The sequence below is a fragment of the Propithecus coquereli genome, unplaced genomic scaffold (genome assembly GCF_000956105.1).
Source record: "Propithecus coquereli isolate 6110/MARCELLA unplaced genomic scaffold, Pcoq_1.0 Scaffold212, whole genome shotgun sequence".
NCBI lineage: Eukaryota > Metazoa > Chordata > Mammalia > Primates > Indriidae > Propithecus > Propithecus coquereli.
In genome coordinates, this window is record NW_012146301.1 from 2502235 (window position 1) to 2523107 (window position 20873).

General features: G+C 36.3%; 1 protein-coding gene across 1 annotated transcript in view; it reads left to right on the plus strand.

The window, feature by feature from the left end:
• The window catches only part of PCCA (propionyl CoA carboxylase, alpha polypeptide), a 375245-nt gene that overhangs the window by 293383 nt on the left and 60989 nt on the right, over positions 1-20873 (plus strand). Inside the window, exon 20 of the mRNA XM_012644433.1 lies at positions 11272-11325. Coding sequence (XP_012499887.1) covers positions 11272-11325 — 54 coding nt within the window. The remainder of the gene's footprint in view (positions 1-11271; positions 11326-20873) is intronic.

Consider the following 20873-nt stretch of genomic DNA (forward strand, 5'->3'; position numbering starts at 1 on the left):
TCAGTTTGACCTCAGACCAAGAAACCTTTACTAGGGAAGAGGAGAGAGTTGCTTTCTTCCTTCTTACTTTACATTGTAGGAGCAAAAAGTCAGTGATCCTTCTCCTCACCATCATAACAGTCATGGCCAACATTCCTATAACAAAAGACAGGTTAATAACAGAAAAGCACAACAAGTTTATTTAATCATAGTTTTACACAACATGGGAGCCTTCAGAATGAAGTCCCAAAGACACGGGGAAAACTGTCCGTTTTTGTGCTTAAGCCAATGAAGAATGGACAGTGTGTAGGAATGTGACTGGACAAAGGATATGAGCTAATGCTACTAAGGCGAGGAACCCAGCAAGGCCTGTCCATTCAGATTTTTCTTGGCCCCTCTGTTGTAGCATTGCTTCCTCCCAAGTTGGGGGCAGCACCCCTCTGGAATGGAGGTCTTATGACCTACTGTCAGACAAGGTAAGTTAGAGAATTTCTTTGTGGCCAGCTCATAGATAGAAAGACAGGGGAAGGTTAGAGTCATATTTCTAGTTTTTATGGCTGGCTTTGGGGAAGAGGAATTCTGGTTTCTATGACTCTCTTCCAGGGCGAACGAGGATTGAGAGATAGGAGGGCAGGAGAAGGTCCAAGAGACTTTAGTTCTGAGGTTGCTTCTGAGGCCTTCACTTTGGGGTATCATTTTCTTAGCCCAGGCAATACCCTCTCCCACTTCATAGCTGCTATATTGGGGTCTCTCAAAAGTTGCAGTATGGGGTAAAGACCAGAGGTGCACAGCACAGGAACCAAGTTGACTGGGCAGATGAAATCTGGCATTCATTCTTTTTGGACATGGCAGATGTCCAAAGCTAGCTGCTGGCTTCTGGGACATGTTTGTGGATTTGGGTGGATTTCTCACCTTCAGAACCCTTCACGCCTGCTGTGTCTTCTCCAGTTGCCCTCAGCCTCCTGAGCAACCCTGTGTTGACTCCAGCTGTTCTTGTTGGCAGGGTCCCTCATGACCCAGCCTGGTCCTTTCTGCACAAGCCACATCTGGGCCACAAGAAATATTTAATAATTATAAATCCTTGCCTCACCAAACTAACAAAGTATAAACTTCTTTTTTTGCTTTGTCATCAACTAAGGACTCTAATGAATAAATGTTTCTCTGAAGTCCCTTTCATTTAAGGTGTTCAAACTCAAATTCTTAGTTTAAGAATTCAACCTCTTCTAATTAATTTTTAATTTCTCTTTTATCTTTTCTTGAGGTAGGAGATGGACAGTTGCTGGTTTCATAGTTTCTTAGCATGTTTTACTAAGCAGCCTAATCTAGCATCTTCCTTAAAGATATGTGGGTACTCAGCATCTATTTCGTTTTATTGCTGAATCCCCTGTGACTCCATGAAAAGTAGCATTTGACTTCTTTATCTGATTAAGTGATGAGATGAGATAGATGGGGAGACAGCACTCCTTTGCTTTAAGAATTAGCTCCCTATTCATCCAATCAGATCACATTGGCTATTCACTTTCCTAAACCTCATGAGCTTGATATTACCCATTCATTCCTTTAAAAGCAAATTGTATTTTGGCATGTACTATCATTGGGATAATGAATTTCATAGGTTACTAAGGGCTTTTAATTAATCTAAATCACCTGTTTCCTTTTAGATTTGACTTTGATTTCCCACTGCCTTGCTAAGTTCCTGGCATGTTTAAAGGTACAATAATTGTATGAATAGGTATGTGGGTGAATGGATAGTCATCTCGCATTTTGGAATTTCAGAAATAAATATGTCTTATCCATACTTTCATTTGAAGATTGAGATTTTATTTTTTCTAAGCCTTCATCAAATTAAACCATGTTCCTAAGATAGCCTTCTTAACTGTTTTATCAATCCTCTTTAATTCCTGACCTTCCAACATTTGCAGAATCCATACTCTGTTAGAGTGGTTGGTGGATCTCTTGAGATACAGAATCACCAGAGTTTCTATGAGAGGAAAAAGTAACAGGAGGGCTCCTCAGCACCTGCCCACAGAGGTGCCTGTCATCAAGCATGCTTCTTTCCAGTCAAATAAATGTCTTTCCTATTTGCCTCCAGTTGCCCTGGGCAGCCCTAAGCTGTTTTTAGGCCCACACTACCACCTATTGATAGATATAGACAGGTATCGATAGGTGTAGAAAAGGATTTGCCTCCAGTTTTTCCTGATTTCCTCTTTCTCAGAGGTTTGTGCATATGTCATTCATGCTCTTTCTCACCTAGTGTCAACGCGTTGTTCATTGTTCAGTGAGGTCTGCTGGACACAGTGTCTTTCCGACATATCCACTTAGCTGCTTTAAGTACTCTTCTCTTCTGACTTCAAGAAAATCATATTCTTGGAAAAAATTCTAATCCTTCTTGATAACTTTGAGTATAGAGCTAGTGATACATCTGCCTGAAAGGAGGAGGAGATCATATATTTTAAAGTGAAATAATTTATAATAAAGAACCAGGGACATAAACATTGAAAACTCTTAAAAACAATTAAAAGTTCTCTTTAGAATTTTAAAAAAATGTTTTCCTATTTCTTTAATAATTTAGCCAACTTTTCCTCAAATACCATTATATAAGGAAAATAAAATGACAGTATTTCACATTTTGCTTTTTTATGTTGTATATTTACCAGTGTTTTCTTATTATTTTCATTGCAGAAGTAGAGTCAGTCAGTAATGATGTTTATTATATAGGTCTTAATGGTATAATCTGAGAACCTAACAATCATGTCTCATATTTCTTTTGTGGAAAGATATATCCTGATTTCCAAATTACCAATTTAAAAAGTTGTAGAATAGAACAGCCTTATCCAATAGAAATCTCATACAAGCCATATATGTATTTTAAAATTTCTTAGTAGCAATGTTAAAAAATAATAAGAAAACAAGTGAAATTACTTTTACCAACACATTTTATTTAACCCTATGTACCCAAAACGTTATCCTTTCAACATGAAACAATATAAAAAATTATTAACGTGATACCAGAAACAACATTGACATCTGGCATGTGTACAATACGACAGTATTTTAAAATATGGAATAGTTAGAGTGGAATGTAGTCCCAGCAAAACAGTAAAGTTGTGTTTAATAGAAAAATGTTACACTGCTTATTTTTAAATTAAAATAAAAATTAAATATAACTGAAAATTTAACTCCTCAATCATACCAGTCACATTTTAGATTCTCAGTAGCCACGTGTAGCTAGTGGTTACTGGTTTGGATAACTCACAGGCAAAATTTTTTGTAAATCAGAGAGTGTTTATAGATGAAAACAAAACCCCACATAATGGTTTTTAAGTGTCCCTTCCATGTGTCAACCACAGTTTTGGTTTTTATCATTTAAAACTAGGAATAGATGAGTTGAATTTATGTTTAAACAGAAGATGAATTTATCATCTAGTTGACAAACTCTCTAAATTTTAATTTTAATTTAGAAGTCTTAAAAAATAAGAACTATATTTAAAAAATGGAATGATGTCCTGCCTACGGCATATAATTAAAGTGATGAAACAAAACAAAAGATTGGCTGGGTCCTGGCCATGTTGAGCTCACTCTCTGTTGTCTTCATATACCCTAGAACCTTTGTAGTGGGGAACATGCCGGATGAATAGAACTTTTTTTTTTTTTTTTTTTTTTTTTTTTTTTTACTATGTCTATACTCTATTCCTGTGAAGTAATTTTTTTTTTAACCTTGAAAGAGTTCAGTTTTACTTTGAACTACACAACAAATAGCTTTCCATTTCTTACAATGTAATTTATCTACTGGGATTTAATATATTGTCTCTTGTTAGCATTTTACATACCGGATTTTCGTTTTGCATAGTCAAGTTGTTTGAACATTTGCAAGCAGAGCCAACTAACTGCTATTGGCCTGTTTCTTTGTGTGGCATGATTTCTTCTATCCACCTGCTCACAGCAGGTTGTCTTCAGGCCTGAAGAGTAGCTAAATACTTTTGAAAATATCTTGAGATACTGCTAAAGTCTAACAATTTCTGCATTTGTGTGATGTGAAGCTATTCATGGTGTACCTTTGAAGGCTTTTTTCTTTTATTTCTCATATTCTTGCTCAAGTATTTTCAAGAGAAGATAAATTTATTATAAATAACAGTGCAGTGCTGATTGCAGCACTACTGCGTCTATATTGAATAGGTCATTGATACTCAACTAAGTGGAACTAATTTTCTATGTTAAAGCAGACAAATTTGGAGTAGTGTCACATGAATCTGTTATGTACTGCAGAATACCAGATTAAATGGATTACTTGTGAATTGATTAGAGTATTATTAATAAATAGATTATATAACATAATAACTTAAAATGCTTGGAGAGTCGGTGTAATATACGATATTATGCAAGCACATGAATATTATAGAAGAAATGGTATTGTGTTTGCAGATTGTATAACTATCTGTGATATATTTACAAATATATCTGTGATACATTTGCTTGTCCACATAGAATTTGAATAGATTTTAAAATTTTAACCTTAACTTTCTATTTCTGAAGAAAATAAATTGTTGATTTTCATATCCACATAAAGAGAGGAAGCCAAAAATAAATCATTTTCTTTTCAGTTTTTCAGATTCAAATAGCTCCCACAACCTTTAAGAACAACCCTTAATTTTAATCCTGATAGATATTTATAGATGGTAAAATTAATATTTTAATTAGAAAATTAAATAAAGGGGCTTACATTTTTACCTGTTCTTTGCCAGCACAAAAATTTAAGTGGATTTGGAAGGAATCGACTTATGTTTTTAGTCCTAAAATAAATGTTTTACGTGTTTTTAAAATGTTTCTCCCCACCCCAACCTCTTAGAAGTAATTAGCTATTATTTTGTACTATGTGCATGTGATTACTCTAGAATCATTGAATGTAATATGAAACCATCTATTTAGGACGTATAGGATATATAAATATATAACTTAGAATAAGTAAAGGTTGGCATTTTTTTCTAAAGAAATAGAAAATGAAAGAATAATTGTTAACCATCTCCTTTTCACATTCCTGAAAACATCAATTACGGTTCACATCTTAGAAACAAGCTCCCCAGTAGAACAGAAATAACTCCTTTCACTATGCTTCAAAAAATTTAATCACAATTTAACAGCTGATATTTACAACTGTAATGTAAAATATTAATTTAGAGGCAAGGCTACCTGCTTTCATAATGTAGTCCTACAAGCTTAGCAGTTTTCTTGGTCTCTAGCAACATACGTTTTATGATTTGGGGTTGCTTTTGAAATTTAAGATAATAGGAAAATGTCTTTCAGAAAGTCTCCCCTCCCCCCACAAACACACTTTTTCTCCTCTACTATCTGTTAACTAGAAAATTGTATTTTAGTGGCTGCCAGAGGAAGAGAATTTTGAATAATATAAACACTGATTATAGTAAATGTGGAAAATAATACAAACAGCTGCACTGGAGACCGATAAGACAAATCCCACAGTAATGGCCTTTAAAACATATTATCAGGTTGGAAATCAGTGAGAGGAAAAAGAAAACTATTACTATTTCTTCCTCTTACTGTTCAGTGACATTACTTTTAAGGTAAAATGGCCTCTGATTTTATTATCCTAGGAAGATATTTTTGGAACATTTGAAACATTGTTTTGTGAATGTTTTTGCTTTTGTGTGAGTAATCTTGCTAATTTGGTATGAATTTGGTTCTAACAAATGTTGAAATCATTTTGTTAACAAAATCTTACTTTTAAAGTATTCTTTTCTTTAAAGAAATAAAAAGGAATCCATTTTGTAAGTGTTGGAGCAGACTATCAAAATAAGAAAAGAAAAATTTTTATCTGGCTATGAAATGCCATTTAAAAATAGGAAAAGGAATAAAATATTTGGAGAAAATAGTAAGAGTAGATATGTTTCATCAAGTAAAAGTCTTAATTTTTATGAAGACTTTTGCTATTAGCTTATCCAAGTGGTCTGTTTATATTTGTTTTGGCATGTGTCAGACTCATTTTAGGCTTCGAATACTTTGGTTTTTGTTATTTCTAAAAGCTAATTTTCGTAATCCTGGATGGTGGGAAATGTGTATATTTCTCTTGGGAAAGATAGAAGTAAATTTCAGTTTTGAGTGAAATTTCATTTCCCTATTTCCCATTTCATCAATCTTTATTGCTGATCTATGTCAGCTTTTAGCCCCTTCCTCCCTCCATCCATCTGTCCTCCTTTCCTTCTATATAGATTATGGTAATGTAGGGAAAAGAAAAAGGCTGTAGTCATTATGTATGTAATTGTGACCTGCTTTAAATTGAATGCAAAGTTAAGGGCAACTTACTGGTACTTACAGGTATGGTTACACATTTGTTGATACAGTTTAATTGTTTTCAGTGTGAAAATCTAAGTTTTTAAACCTAGTTCCATTATTGCAAAATTACTTTTATTTGCCTAGGAATGAGTCTGATCCTTGTAGGGTAAGGAAAGGGAATGACGGTATTGCTTTAGTGTCTCCTACATAGAAGGGAAGGCCCAGTGCGGCCTCGCCTATGTTACACACTGCAGATAGAGCAGGGAATGAGACATTCCAGCAGGGGATGCAGATACTAAACATGTAAGGACATAAATAAGGTAATTTTAGTACTAAGAAGTTAGATGAAGACTATAAACTGATAGGAAGCGACTAGCTTTTAGCTAGGGTGTTAACGAGTCCTCTCTGAACGGCTGGCTTTGAGTTGAGACCTGTGGGAAAAAGCGGGCAGCCATGCAGAAGCCTGGGGGCCAGAAGCCCAGGTGTCGGGAATGACAAGCACAAAGGCTCTGAGACGCAACAAGTTTGTTTTGTGGGAAGGCCAGAAGGAGAGTAGGACAAGGTAGGCAGGGACCATCATCTAGGGGCCAAAGATTTTGGGTTTTATTCCATTCATGTTGCAGAGCATTTGGCAGATTTCGAATAGGAGAACAATGTGATGTGATTTAAAGTCACTGTGGGCCCAGTGGTGGAGATGAAAAATCGTTTATTTGACTGTTGCAGTCCTCAGGTGAGAAGTACTGGTGGCTGAGAGCACGAGGCAGCCAGACCCAGCCTACCGTCTGTAGGGCTCACAAGTTGAATGGCTGAAAAAAAAATAAATGAATAATGTTTCATGATACATGAAAAGTATGTGAGATTCAAATTTCATTATTTATGTTATAAATACAGTTTTACTAGAGCACAGCCACATTTATTCATTTTTGCCTATTGGTCTATGGCTACCTTTCCAGTTTTTGTTGTACGAAGCTAGAGGCCCAGACTTTTCCTACACACCGCGGTTCAGTGGTTTAGCTTATTGTGGTAAAGCTTATTGTGATGATTTTTTTTTTTTGAGCTCAGGACCAAGTTAAGAATTTTTCTTGGAGAGTTGCAGTATAGGAAATTACTTTTTATATTCCTGTGCCTTAGTTTCCTCATCTCTAAAATAAAATTAAGATTGTCTTTCACGTCTGTTTGCTGTCTAAATTCTAAGGTCCTATGAATGAATCAGACTTAGTTATACTGTTGTGTTTGCTTGGCCAGTCGGGAAGATTGTAGTGGCATGTTACTTGGCCTCCTAGCCGGGTCCCTCCCCATTCCCGTGTATCTTCAGCCTGACATCAGACCATCATCTTTGTAAAACATAAACATGTCACACCCCATTCTTAAGTATATGCACTTTGTCAAGTTGAGCCCTCTCTGTACAAGACATGACCCGGCTTTATAATTCCTTATCAGTTTCCCTTCTTGCCACTTCCATCCTTTAACCAACCCAATCTCTGGCCAAGCTGAACTACTCAACATTCCTTAAACTCACCAGGATTTCTCTTAACACGTTAACTGCCATGTAAGTTCTATTTAACTCATACTAGGTTTTGAGCCTGGGGCCTCATGAAACAAAACCCTGTAGTTGATTCATGAAAATCTTACTTGTTGATGTTTTTATTATTACAATTAATATTGACAATTGAATTCTGAAAACATGGATTGTGTTGCATATAATTCATGCACAGAAAACAATAAAAAATAACAAATTAGAAAGATCATTTTGTTTTAATAAAATACTGTGACCCCAGGGAAAAATTTTTTTTCCAATGTGGCAGTCAATGTGTTTGTTAATCTGAAATTTGCATAAGCTGTCCCCTCAGCCCACAAGTTTCTCTTTCACTTTTCTTTTGGAGAATTACTGCTCATTTTTTAAAAATTTATTTTTAATTGACAAGATTTACCATGTCGTCTTAATCCATTTTGTGTGGCACCTGAGATGGGACACTTTTTAAAGAAAAAAATTTTATTTGGTCCGCTATTCTGATGTCTGGAAAAGTTCAAGATTGGGCCTCTTAGTGAAGGCCTCAGGCTGCTTCCTCTTAGGAGGGAAGACAAAGGAAGCTGGTGTGTGCAGAGATCACATGGTGAGAGAGGAAGCAAGGGAGAGGGGAGGGAGGTGCCAGATCCTTTAATAGCTGCTCTCTCAGGAGCTAATAAAGTAAGAACTCGTACCGAAGGAGGGCAATTCATCTATTCAGGAGGCATCTGCCCCCATGGCCCAAACACCTCCCAGTAGGCTCCACCTCCAAACTGGGGGATCAGATTTCAGCCTAAGGTTTAGAGGTGACAAAGCATACCATATGTATAACATGTTGTTTTGAAATATGTGTACATCGTGGGATGGCTAAATTGAGCTAATTAACATATATATTACCTCACACATTTATCTTTTTTTGTGGTGAGAATATGTTAAATCTACCCTCAGCAATTTTCAAGAATGTAATACACTATCATTAGTTATAGTCACCATGTTGTACAATAGATTTCTTGAATTTATTCCTTCTAACTGAAATTTTTGTGTCCTTTGTCCCCAAAGACAAAGCCCAAGCCCCCCACCCCCACCCCAGCCCCTGGTAACCACTGTTCTACTCTCTACTTCTATGAATTTAACTTTTTTAGATTCTAAACATAAATAAGATCATATGCTTTTTGTCTTTCTATGCCTGGTTTATTTCATTCAGCATAATGTCCTCCAGGTTCATCCATGTTGTCACAGATGATAAGATTTTCTTCTTTTTTTTTTTAAGGCTGAATAGTATTTCATTGTGTATATAAACCACATTTTCTTTATCCATTTGTCCACTCATGGACACTTAGGTTGGTTATATATCTTGGCTATTGTGAATACTGCTACAATGAAAATTGGAGTGCAGATATATCTTTAATATACAGATTTCATTCTTCAATATATACCCAATAGTGGGATTGCTAGATCATGTGGTAGTTCTGTTTTTCATTTTTTGAGAAACCTTTGCACTGTTTTCCATAATGGCTGAATTCTGTTCAGTTTTTAATATCTAGCTTTAGTATTTATCTGCAAGTCTGCCTTAACCTTTCTGGGTGTTTATTAATAGTTGGTCTGTCCTCTTATTCCATAATGTTTTGTACTATGGATTTATCATATCGAATTATAGTTATTTTATAATTTTGTTCTCTTTCCCTTAGTCTCCTGACAGGTGAGTATTAATTCAGCTAGCAGTGCTCAACACGTAGTCAAGAGTTGAATAACTGACATAGAAGCGCCACTGTCAGAACCTCAGAGTCACCCTTCAGTTCTTATTTGTCTCTCCCTTAAGACACTAAGGAAAGGAGTCTATTTTATTCCATCTTGTTTTCCTTCTATCTCTTTTTGCCTTTATGAAGTTAAACATGTCCATATAAAAGAATAGGGAAACAGATAAGGAAAAAAGGTCAACTAAGATTTTTCACCTAGAAATAACAGCAATTTTATATACATTATTTATTCTAGAATTTTTCGTAACATACAGAATTTTTTATGAGACTTATTCCAAACATACTGTTTTGTTCTTTTTGCACTTAGAAATATACTATAAAAATTTTTCATGTCTCTAAAGTTTTTAAATGACTGCCTGGATGAATAGTATAATTTATTTAACCAATTTCTTTGCTGATCATTTAGATTGCTTGACATTGTTCAGTCGTATAAACGATGCTGTGCTGACATTTTTATAGCTTTATTTTTTTGCCTACCTATAATTGTTTTCCTTAGGATAAATTCTTAGAAGTGAAATTAATGGATCAAAATGGTAACATACTGATTTTGAATTTTCTACTCAATACCGCTTTGCCTTGAGTTTGCTAGTGAGATTACTGTTGTGTCAAATCACTTGGCAATATTTACAGGTAGGGAAAACATTGTGCATTAAACCACTTTTTTTTATTATTGATCTAACTTTCCTCAATTGAGGAACCAGGGACTCAGCTCGAATTCTAGAGGTCCACTCTGGGTGCTATTACTATAGTGATGACAGAGATGGGAGTTGGAAAACCTCTACTTCTGTAAAAGGAATAAAATTGGGATATATCTGTGGTTGTTTGTGGCATGCAATTGAATGAAAACCACTAATACTTCCTCCAGGACTATATCTGGGAACTTAAAAAAAAAAATTTATGCTGCTTAATTAGAACTGCTTTATTTGAGTGTGTAGTTTTGGAAGCTACTAGACCCTCTCTGATTAGCACAGAATATGAAAATTTTGGGGAAATAGACTAGGATTAAATAGTGCGATTTTATAGGTGAGAATAATCTGTAAAAAATAGTTTACTTCCAGTGTATATTTAGTCATCCATTTTTAGTATTATTATTTACATTTAACCAAAAATCAAATAAGATATATATAAATAATAATGTTATATTTACTTTAAGCATACTTCGTACATGAATACATAACAGGTTATTTCTTTTTTCACTACTTTCTGGACATGGAAGAATTGCATTGTTCTCATTGTTACTTTAAATAAAGGCTAATCCTTTTTTATTACTAATTTATTGAGATATAATTCACATACCATGTGATTCACCCATTTGAAGTTACGATTCAGTGGCTTTTAGTCTATTCATAGAGTTGCACAACCATTACCATGCTCAATTTTAGAATTTTCACACCCTTAAAAGCAAACCCCACATCAGTTAGCAATCATGCTTCGTTTCCTCCCACCCCTCCTTTTAGAGGCAACTACCTATTTACTTTCTGTCTGTATAGATTTAACTATCCTGGCAATTTCCAATTAAATGGAATCCGATACTGTGTGATCCTTTGTGACCAACTTCTGTTGTAGCATGTATCAGCACTTCATTCCTTTTTCTGACCAAATAAAATTCCACTGTATGGATATATTTTGTTTATTGATCCATCAGTTGATGGACGTTTGGGTTTTTTTGGCTATTATAAACATTTCATGTACAAGTTTTTGGGTGGCATGCAAATTCATTATCTCTCTCTTTTTTTTTAGTGTCTTTCTCGAGATGCAGGTGGAAACATGAGCATTCAGTTTCTTGGTACAGTGGTAAGTATGAAAGAATTATTACTTTTTGTATTCTCTTAATTTATAGAGAATGAAAATGTTCAACCAGGTTTAGCCCATTTGTATGAACCTGGCTTCATTATAGTGTTTTTCTTTTGTTTGTTTTGTTTTGTTTTTAAGACAGAATCTTACTCTGTTGCCCAGGGTAGAGTGCAGTGGCATCAGCCTAGCTCACAACTTCCTCAAACTCCTGGGCTCAAGTAATCCTGCCTCAGCCTCCCAAGTAGCTGGGGCTACAGGCGTACAACACTATGCCAGTTAATTTTTTCTATTTTTAGTAGAGATTGGGTCTCACTCTTGCTCAGGCTGGTCTTGAACTCCTGAGCTCAAGCAATCCTCCCACCTCACCTCAGCCTCCCAGAATGCTAGGATTAACAGGTGGCCCACGCTGGGCCCATTATGGTTTTATTTTGTTGTTACTTTGTGCAAGAAATGGGTTCTTTAAAAAAAAAAAAAAAGGAAAGAAATGGGTTGTTTAATATGTTAGAGAAGTTTCTATGATAGTATTATTTTAGCTCCTTCTTATTAGAGGGAAAATAGTTTTACAAATTATTTTCAGTTTGTTGAATATTTTAAGTACTTTTTTCTATTGAAGATTTTCTCCATGTTCTCATAATAAAAATGAGAGCATATTATATAAAGCTGCTTTTGAAAATAATGACCTTGACCTTTTTTTCAGCTTTCTTTCTAGCTTTCTCTGTTAGGTCCTTTCAAATCCACATTTTTAATGAAATTGAATCATAATTTTGTATCTTGATTTTTTTTCACATAAGATCCTATTATGTTTCATGTTGTTATTAATGGAGCTATATTTAACATTCTGATGAATAGAGGTCATATATTTTATTTATCCTTAAATCCGAAATGTTAGGTATTGAAATTACCTCTATTTTTTTGCCATTACAAATGGTATTCTAGGGAACAACTTCATGTGTTTTCCTTTTTTGATGTTTGGAATTATTTTCTAACATGCATAAGATTTTTTTTTTAAGATATATTTTCTCCTAAATAGAATAAAAGCCATGAATAATTTTATGGTTTATTACACATGTTGCCAATTATATTATATCTCTTTAGGATACCACGCATCACATATTAGAATATCTCTTTGCACTCTCACTAGTATTAGTTATAATTTTCAAAATTAATGAACTTTGCTGAAAAAAGGTTCACTTTATTATTACTATTTTTACTTATAAGTTTATAATTAACAGTAGTAGTTATAATTTTCAAAATAATTTATTTTAAAAGGTACCTTATTTTAATTTTTATTCCTCTGTTTATTACTAATATATTTGAATTTTCTCCATTTATTCATTTACTAAGTATCATTTATAATCTGAAATGTCTGGTCATGTCTTTTAGATACCTTGTTTGGTATTTAGAGTCACGTTGGGTATTTCAGATAGCTCTCTGAGTTTATTGAGAATATCAGAGAGGCCTGTGGTTTGGATCAAAAAAGTAGTGATTTTACAGCCATTGATATAGGAAGGATATTAATAACGTATGCTTACTCTGTGCTTTATTGTTTATATTTGTATAGAGATGTATGTATAGTTTATGTATATAAAGTATAATAAGTATATATATGTATATGTAGGTACTTGGTCAATGTAACCTAAATTTTAAATATTGGAACTAAGACTTGTGGTTATTCTTGTTTTTCTGATGAATTAATACATATTATATTTTTTTAAAAATTTAGATAGTATTAAATATATGTCATAAGAAGTGGCATTAGGGTTCTCCAGAGAAATAGAACCAACAGAGGGGTGTGTGTATGGAGGAAGACAGAGTGATTTATTTTAAGGAATTGTCTTATGCAGTTGCGGAGGCTTGGCTAGTGCAAATTCTGCAGGGTAGGCCAGCGGGCTGGAGACCCTGGAAAGTTGCTGTTCAAGTCCAAAGGCAGTCTGGTGGCTGAGTTCCTCCTTGCTTGGGAATTTTTCTCTTAAGGCTTTCAACTAATCGGATGAGACCTACCCACATTATGGAGGGAGATCTTTACTCAAAGTCTACTGATTTAAATGTTAATCTCATCTAAAAAATAACTTCACATGAGTTTGAGGTTACACTGAGCTATGATTGCCCCACTGTACTCCAGGCTGGGTGAGACCCTGTCTCTAATTAATTAATAAATAAATGAAAATACAAAAAATAACTTCATAGAAACATCTAAATGTTTGACTGAATATCTAGATACCGTGGCCTCACCTAGTTGACACAAAATTACCCATCACAGAGGTAGATATCCTGTCCCGTAGAGATATTTAAGTTATTAACAATAGATACATTCTTCCAGAAATAGAATTACACATCTTTTCATGCAATGATAAATCTTGGACGTCTTTCTGTGTCGGTACATAAAGAACTCATTCTTTTTAAGGGCTGCACAGAACTGCATTATGCGGATGTGTAGAACTGCTTTTTGCCCTTCAGTGCTCATACTAAGAAGGCCACTCATGTCATCTCTGCTATTGACATCTCTACTGGGATTCTAATAGATTTCTCAAACTTCATATAATGAAAACTGAGCCCTTGATATCCATAAGCCCACCCCCCCAATAAAACAAAACAAACAAAAAATTTCTCTTTCAGTTTTTCCTGTCTCAGAAATTGGCAGCTTGAGCTAAACCTTGGCATTACCCTGACTCCCCCTTTCTTTCCCACTCTCAACCCACTCCTGGCCAGGCTCTCGCCATCTCCTGTCAGAAGGAGCAGTAGCTGGGGTCTGCCACCCCACCCCGCTCCCTAGTCTGTTAGTAACATAGCAGTAAAAGTGGTCAAATAGCTCTTCTTCCATGGGGGGCACGTGCTGCAGGGGCTTCTCACTTGTTTTTCTTCTGCCAAGAACATCTGTCTCCAGATGTCTACACAGGGGCTTCCCTCACTTTCTTCCTGCCTTTACTCAATAGCCACCTTCTCTGGGGGGCTTCCCTGGTAGTACCATTTAGAATTTCGGTCACCCTTTCCAACCTTTTATTTCTCACTTTCCCACCTTTTATTTCCCCCTTTCCCGGCTTTATTCTTCTTTCTTTAGCAGTTACCACTGTTTGACATACTATATATTTCACTTTTTTGACATATTTGTTGTCTGTCTTCCCCACTTTAAAGTGACAAGCTCCTTGAGCACAGGGCTCCTTGTCTGTTTTGTTCAGGATTCTTTACCCAGTGCCCTGAACAGGGCCTGGCATGTAAGCAGCAGTTAGTAAGTACTGGGTGAATGAGTGGATGAACTTGGCCAGTGTGAAGTGTTGAACTTGAAAAAGAAAAGTGAGGAAAGCAAATATAGAAACAAATGGAGAAAAAGAAAGTGCAGGGGGCTGTTTGTTTGGGATCAAAGAGCTGAACTAAGCTGTCTTCCTCAAAGAAGGAAACTATACATCAGAAAAGATCACTTGACTTTCTCAAGGTTTCACATCTACTTGGTAGGTAGAGCAAGGAAAGGTAGCAGATTTCTCAGCTCACTCCAGTGCCTATTCCACCAGCAAGTGCCTTTTAATTTTACTCTTTCATCCACTTCCTACACCCAAAACTTATTAGCAAAACTCCCTCCCTCCCTCCTGACCTTCCTCCTCTCTCCCTCTCTCCATCTTTTCCCCTCTCCTCCCTCCCTTCTCCTTCCCCTCTTTCTCCCCCTCCCTCCCCCATCCTTCCCTCTTCCCTTCCTCTCTCCTCCCTCTTTCCCCTACCTAAACAGCCAACAAAAAGTCACCCGAAAAAGGGAAAAGAGGAAAAGAGAATTGCCTGTAGCTGACATTTCCCTCCACCCCAGTAAATGATAGATTACTTGCTAATGAATTCCAAGGAGGCTATGTGTCTACTCTGTTTATACAGTTTACACTGAGTAGGAATGTCAATTTCTAGCACAATTTCTAGAGTAATTTCTAATTACTCTAAAATTCAACAACACAGCAGTTTGGACGGCCAATGTATTTTGCTCTATTGAATTTTTCTGTGTGTATTATTAGCAATAATAGATCTGTAGGGAAGAGGACAAGAAATGGTTTGAAGATAGTGAGACTGTTACAGCAGATACAGATTGATTTCCAGCTAGCATGTGTTGCTTTAATCGAAGATGTCTAAAGCAAATGTCTTTTCCAAGACATGCAGGTCAGGAACAGCAGTAGCATGTTACATGGTAAAGGTGATGCTTCACAAGTATATATTTGTCTTTGTGAGAATCCTTATAGAATTTTCTATACAAGTTGGTTTTTGTTGATAAACATGACCTTCAATGTTCAAAGAGGAGTTCTAGGCTAAGAGAAGTACTTTTGTTTTTGCTAAAAACAAGGTTTAAAAATGTTAGTATTTCAACTTACAGAAAGTACAAACTTAAAAATAATTCATTTCATTCACTTTTTACTCACTCGGAACTTAAAAAAACTCAGTTTGTGATTTTCATTTCCAATAAAACAAATCTCATTACTTTTAAAAGTTTGGCGTTAGATATTATGTAAATACAAAAATGTTATAAATATACTTTATATATTTATAAAAATGTGTAAAAGAACATTTTTAAGACGTATATAAGTTATAAAGAATAATAATACAACAAAGACCTGGGTACCCAGCAGGGAGTTTTCTTAAAACATAACATTAGTTTCAGAGGTGTCTGTGTGCACGTTCTCATCCTGTCACCCTGCAAGGAGAGCTTCTTCCTGATTTGTATTTCTCATACCTCACTTTTCTTTATAATTTTCCCGCATATTTACATCTCTAAATAATATGTAGTTTAGTTTTACATGCCTTTAAACTTGATGTACATAGAATTATATTCTGGAATCATCTGTGACTTGAGTATTTTGCTCTATGTTGTTGTGAGACTCACTTGTGTTACGTGTAGGTGTGATTCATTTATGCTCAGCTGTGTAGGATGCTGTTGTGTTGATGAAAAGGTCTGCTGCTGACGGACAGCTGGGAGGTATCCAGTGTTTCTGCTATGATTCTCATCGCTACCCCAGCACTTCTCTGTGTGGGAGCACGTGTGCTGGCGACACAGGTGCAGTAGCTTCTTTAGGGTCTGTGTGCACTGAGTGCGTTCGCTTCCTTCCACGTCTGCACTAGCACCTGGTATCATCAGACTCCGTGATTTTTGCCAATGTGAATAGCAGTGTCTTCATTGTGGTTTTAATTTGCTTATCCTGATTGCTAATGAGGTAGAACATCTTTTCTTATGTTTACTGGCCCTGTCCTTTTATCTACCATTGAGTGTCTGCCTCTGTGAAGCACCGCTTCAACCCTTTGTCCATTTCTCTACAATGTGGGACTGTGTAAGTATATGAATTTAGTCGATTTATGACATGTGGATTTTTAATAATAAGGCAAGAAGGGTTAGGTTGGGATCATATGACTAGTTCTGACTAAGAGCTATGAGTGAAAGTGAATGTCAGGAACCATGAAGGGTATGAGATTTACCCTACTTGCAAGCTGACAAATTGGCCTCTTACTGTGTCATGGATGCTGGTAGAAGACATGAGATGAAGGACAATTTATTACAGCACTAGCAGTGATCAGAGTATTATTGCTTTCGTACTATTTCCCTGATCCCAAATTCCCCCAGGGCGATCCAAAGATGGCAGAATGACACCACATACAATGGGTTGCATTACAGGAGAGGAGCCCTGAGTTTAGGGAACCTGAGTCTATTATGATGGGCAGTAATCATACCTGCCCCTTGTTCTAGAGGGAGACACTATCTGTCTTCTGAGGCTGTTCACTACACAAACATCCTTAAAAAGATAGTCCAACACAAAGACAAACAGTATCTTGCTCACAAGAAGTGGAAAAATGCAAAAGACCCAGGGAAAATTGTCTCCTTGTAGTAATGTGTGTCACTTCTGGTCAGAGACCTTTGTGCCCCCCTTGTAAGTTGCGTGTGACATTGGTATTCCTCTGTTAGCATGGGTCCCTAGTGGAGAATGGTGATGAGCAGTGCTGCCCCCACCTCCAGTGGCCTGAGATCTCAGTGTTGACTTTTTGCTGATGTATAGCCCAGCTTATCCTGAAACACAACCTGGGAACATAAGGGGCCATCTTCTGTTTATAGAACTTATTGATATAAAAGGTAAGGATTTATTCAGTAGATTTATTTATTTCAATAGATTTATTCTGTCCACCTTACAGACTTTGGCTCATCAACTTTCAGTCCACGTGTAAGGACTTCTTTCTGTTATGATGTTTGAACTTGATTTAAAAATTGTTAGGTAGTGTTTTTGTATAATGAAGGCAAAGACTTCTGAGTTAATAGAATGGGGCATTCAGAGATTAAATTTGTGCCTTTATGACCCAGAGCAACTCATTTAACCTGGGTGTGTGTACATGTGCTCAGGGAGTCCGCATTTTAGCCTTTAGTATCTATTGATTTCATTACTGCTTCCCAAATGTACTATACAAGACTCTGTATTTGTTTCCTAGGGCTGTTGCCACAAATTACCACAAACTGGGCAATAAAACAGCAGAAATTTACTCTGTCACAGTGCTGGAAGCCAGAAATCTAAAGTCAAAGTGTGGGCAGGGTAGGTTCCTTCTTAAAGGCTCTGGTGAGGATCTGTTTCATGCTTCTCTCCTCCCTTCTGGTGGTTGTTGGCGATCCTTGGTGTTCCTTGGCTTTTAGCCATATCATTCCAATCTCTTGGAATGTCATCACATGGCCTTCGGCCCTGTGACTGTGTAAACATAAATCCAGTGACACCAGTCATCAGATTTAGGGCTCACCTAATCCAGTAAAACCTCATCTTAACTAATTACTTATGCAAAGACCCTATTTCCAAATAAGGTCACATTCTGAGGTTCTGGTTAGACGTGAATTTTTGGAAAGCACTATTCAACCCCGTATACCGTAATATATCGACATGAGATCATATTTGACACATATGAAAAGCTAAAAAGTGACTTAGGCAACTTACCTAAAAAGATAGTTTATAAACAGAGCATTACTTCTTAGGTCTATCTCATAATAATACCCCACTTGAGTACTACCATTTATTTTCCCTAGTATTTTCACACCTGTTATCATCACCCGTATGACTAGAGTCACCTATCCTGCGTGCAAACATGATGAAACACTGATGATTGGTATGCCTAATTTTCAGAAGACAGAAGTGAGCAGAGAGGGATTAAATAATAGTACTATGGTAGTAACTGGTAGAACCAGGATGCAAAACAAAGTCTCTCTAACTTTAAAGTCAATCTGTTAACCATCTGAGTACCTTTACAACAAATTGCTTGGCTGTATAATCCAGGGAGCTCCTTGTAGTAACTGCTAAGTACAACTGTCATAGTCTGCTCGGGTTGCTGAAACAAAATGCCATAGCCTGGATGGCTTAAGCAACAGACGTTAATTTTTCACAGTTCTGAAAACTGGGAAGTCTAAGATCAAGCTGCCAGCAGATTCAGTTTCTGGTAAGGGCCCTCCTCCTGGCTTGCAGGCAGCTTCCTTCTTGCTGTGTTCTTACTTGGCAGAGAGAGAGAAAAAGAGTGAGTGGGTGGGTGAGCACGCGGAAGGGCAAGCCGTGCTCTGATGTCTCCTCCTCTTTTGAGAAGGGTGCTGATGCCATCGTGGGGGCCCAGCCCCTGTGGCCCCATCTAAGCCTAATTACCCTCCAGAGGCCTCACCTCCAAATACCATCACATTGGGGATTAGGACTTCAACATATGAATTTGGGGGGACACAAACTTTCAGACCATAATATATATTTAATTAGCAAGCTACATATCCCAGAATGTTCCCAGGATATTTGTGCCTATTTCAAATTGTAAGTTGTCTGGGTTTTGTTTGTTTTGTTTTCCTGTTTTTGGTAAAGCTCTGAGTTTGTGTACTTCAAACAGTATAAGCTCACGGAGAAATGGAAGAGATAGTGTTTAACTTAACCAGAATTCCTTACTTGAACTATGCTTCACAGTAGGAATGAATACTTCGTGACCATTTTATCCCAAATTTTTGCATTGTAATTACTACTTATTTATTTTTATAATATTATTTTATATATTATTATAAGACAAAAAAAGAATACATATTATATGATTACATATATATTATTTTTATAGTGTTAAGGCAAGTATATCTCAGTGAGACTGAATATTTTTTCTTGTACAAACAATCCTATTGCCTGAAAGGGAAAACGAGCTTACACTACAATGAACAGCGTCTTCATGGCTGTGGTGTTGGTGTTCACCCAAGGACTCTTGAGAAACTATCAGATTCTATGTCTTTGAAGCTTAGCCAGAGATCTAATGAAGCCAAATGATGGTAAAGTTCTTAAAGCTAATTTAAATCTCAAATTGTACATTTTAAATTAAGTTTTTATTGATAATAAATATACTTTATTTCTTATTAGCTTTGAAAGCTTGAGTGATAATATCAGTAGAATAAACATGTTTTAAAAGATTTACCATTAAGAATGCTATTAATATGACCCCTTGATACACCAGCACAATTAGATTTCAAAGTAAGCATTTACGAAGTAACAGCGATTAATGACAACCATCGAAAACAATTTCGAACTCCATCAGTTTAACTCAGGAGGGTAAACTTAATATGATAATTCATCTAGTTGAATTGTATCAGCTTAGCAGGAAAGTATGTAAATATGTGACCCTTACCTAGCTTCTAAATGGATGCTGTGCTGATAGATTTATCAGTTCCATTAAAGAACTTTGGGGAACTTTGGAATTTCAGCAATTGTTCCCTTGGAGGCTGAAAACCCAACCTGATCTCATACTGGGACCATTCTGGTCTGCATATTTCCATAATTTGCCTTTGCTACTAATATGACAGCAAGACACAAATAACTGTTTCTAATAATATCAGATGGAGTTGTGCAGGACAGCATTTTAATGTAGTAAAAGACCTCCCCGTGGGGTTGTTATTGCTACTATAGAACAGCAGCTACACAGTTGCAACCGTAGTCTCTTAATTGATTCGTTTAATTAGCAAGAGCTGAAGCTTGGGCTGTATCTTGTTGTCTGATATTGTAGGACCCAAAATTTGCATCATTCATATTTATAGATATATAAACATCATCAAAAAGTTCTGCTTCTTCTGAAAATTCACTTATGGATATTGAATTTTAATAGAACGAACTCCCATTAGTTTCGAAGATGAAAAGAACAAGTTTTGTTATCACTGTTTATCTGTACTCTTTTGAGAAGTAAATGATGTCATGCATTTTTGGTTGTGCATTGTCTTCCAAAATTAAACTTCCAGAGATTTTCTTCAGTTTTCTGTACCTTATAAATCAGTAAGTCCTTCAACTTTCAAGTCTAACTTAAATTGATCTCTCATCTCTATCCCATCCCTTTCTCTGTATGGTGAGGTTTCAGGAATGACACGACGCCTTACTGGGATTTCTTACACACTGTGCTGTAACTTTCCACCTGTCCCGGCCTGCTTTGCAGCTACCCCAGGTCCTTCTGGCTTAGGCTTTCTGCCCTTGCTCTTCCCTTGGCAAGTCATCTGGCTGAATTGCCCCTTCGGACTTGCCTACCTGACCCATGCTGCATTGGTCCCTGCTTTCCTTGGATGGGGA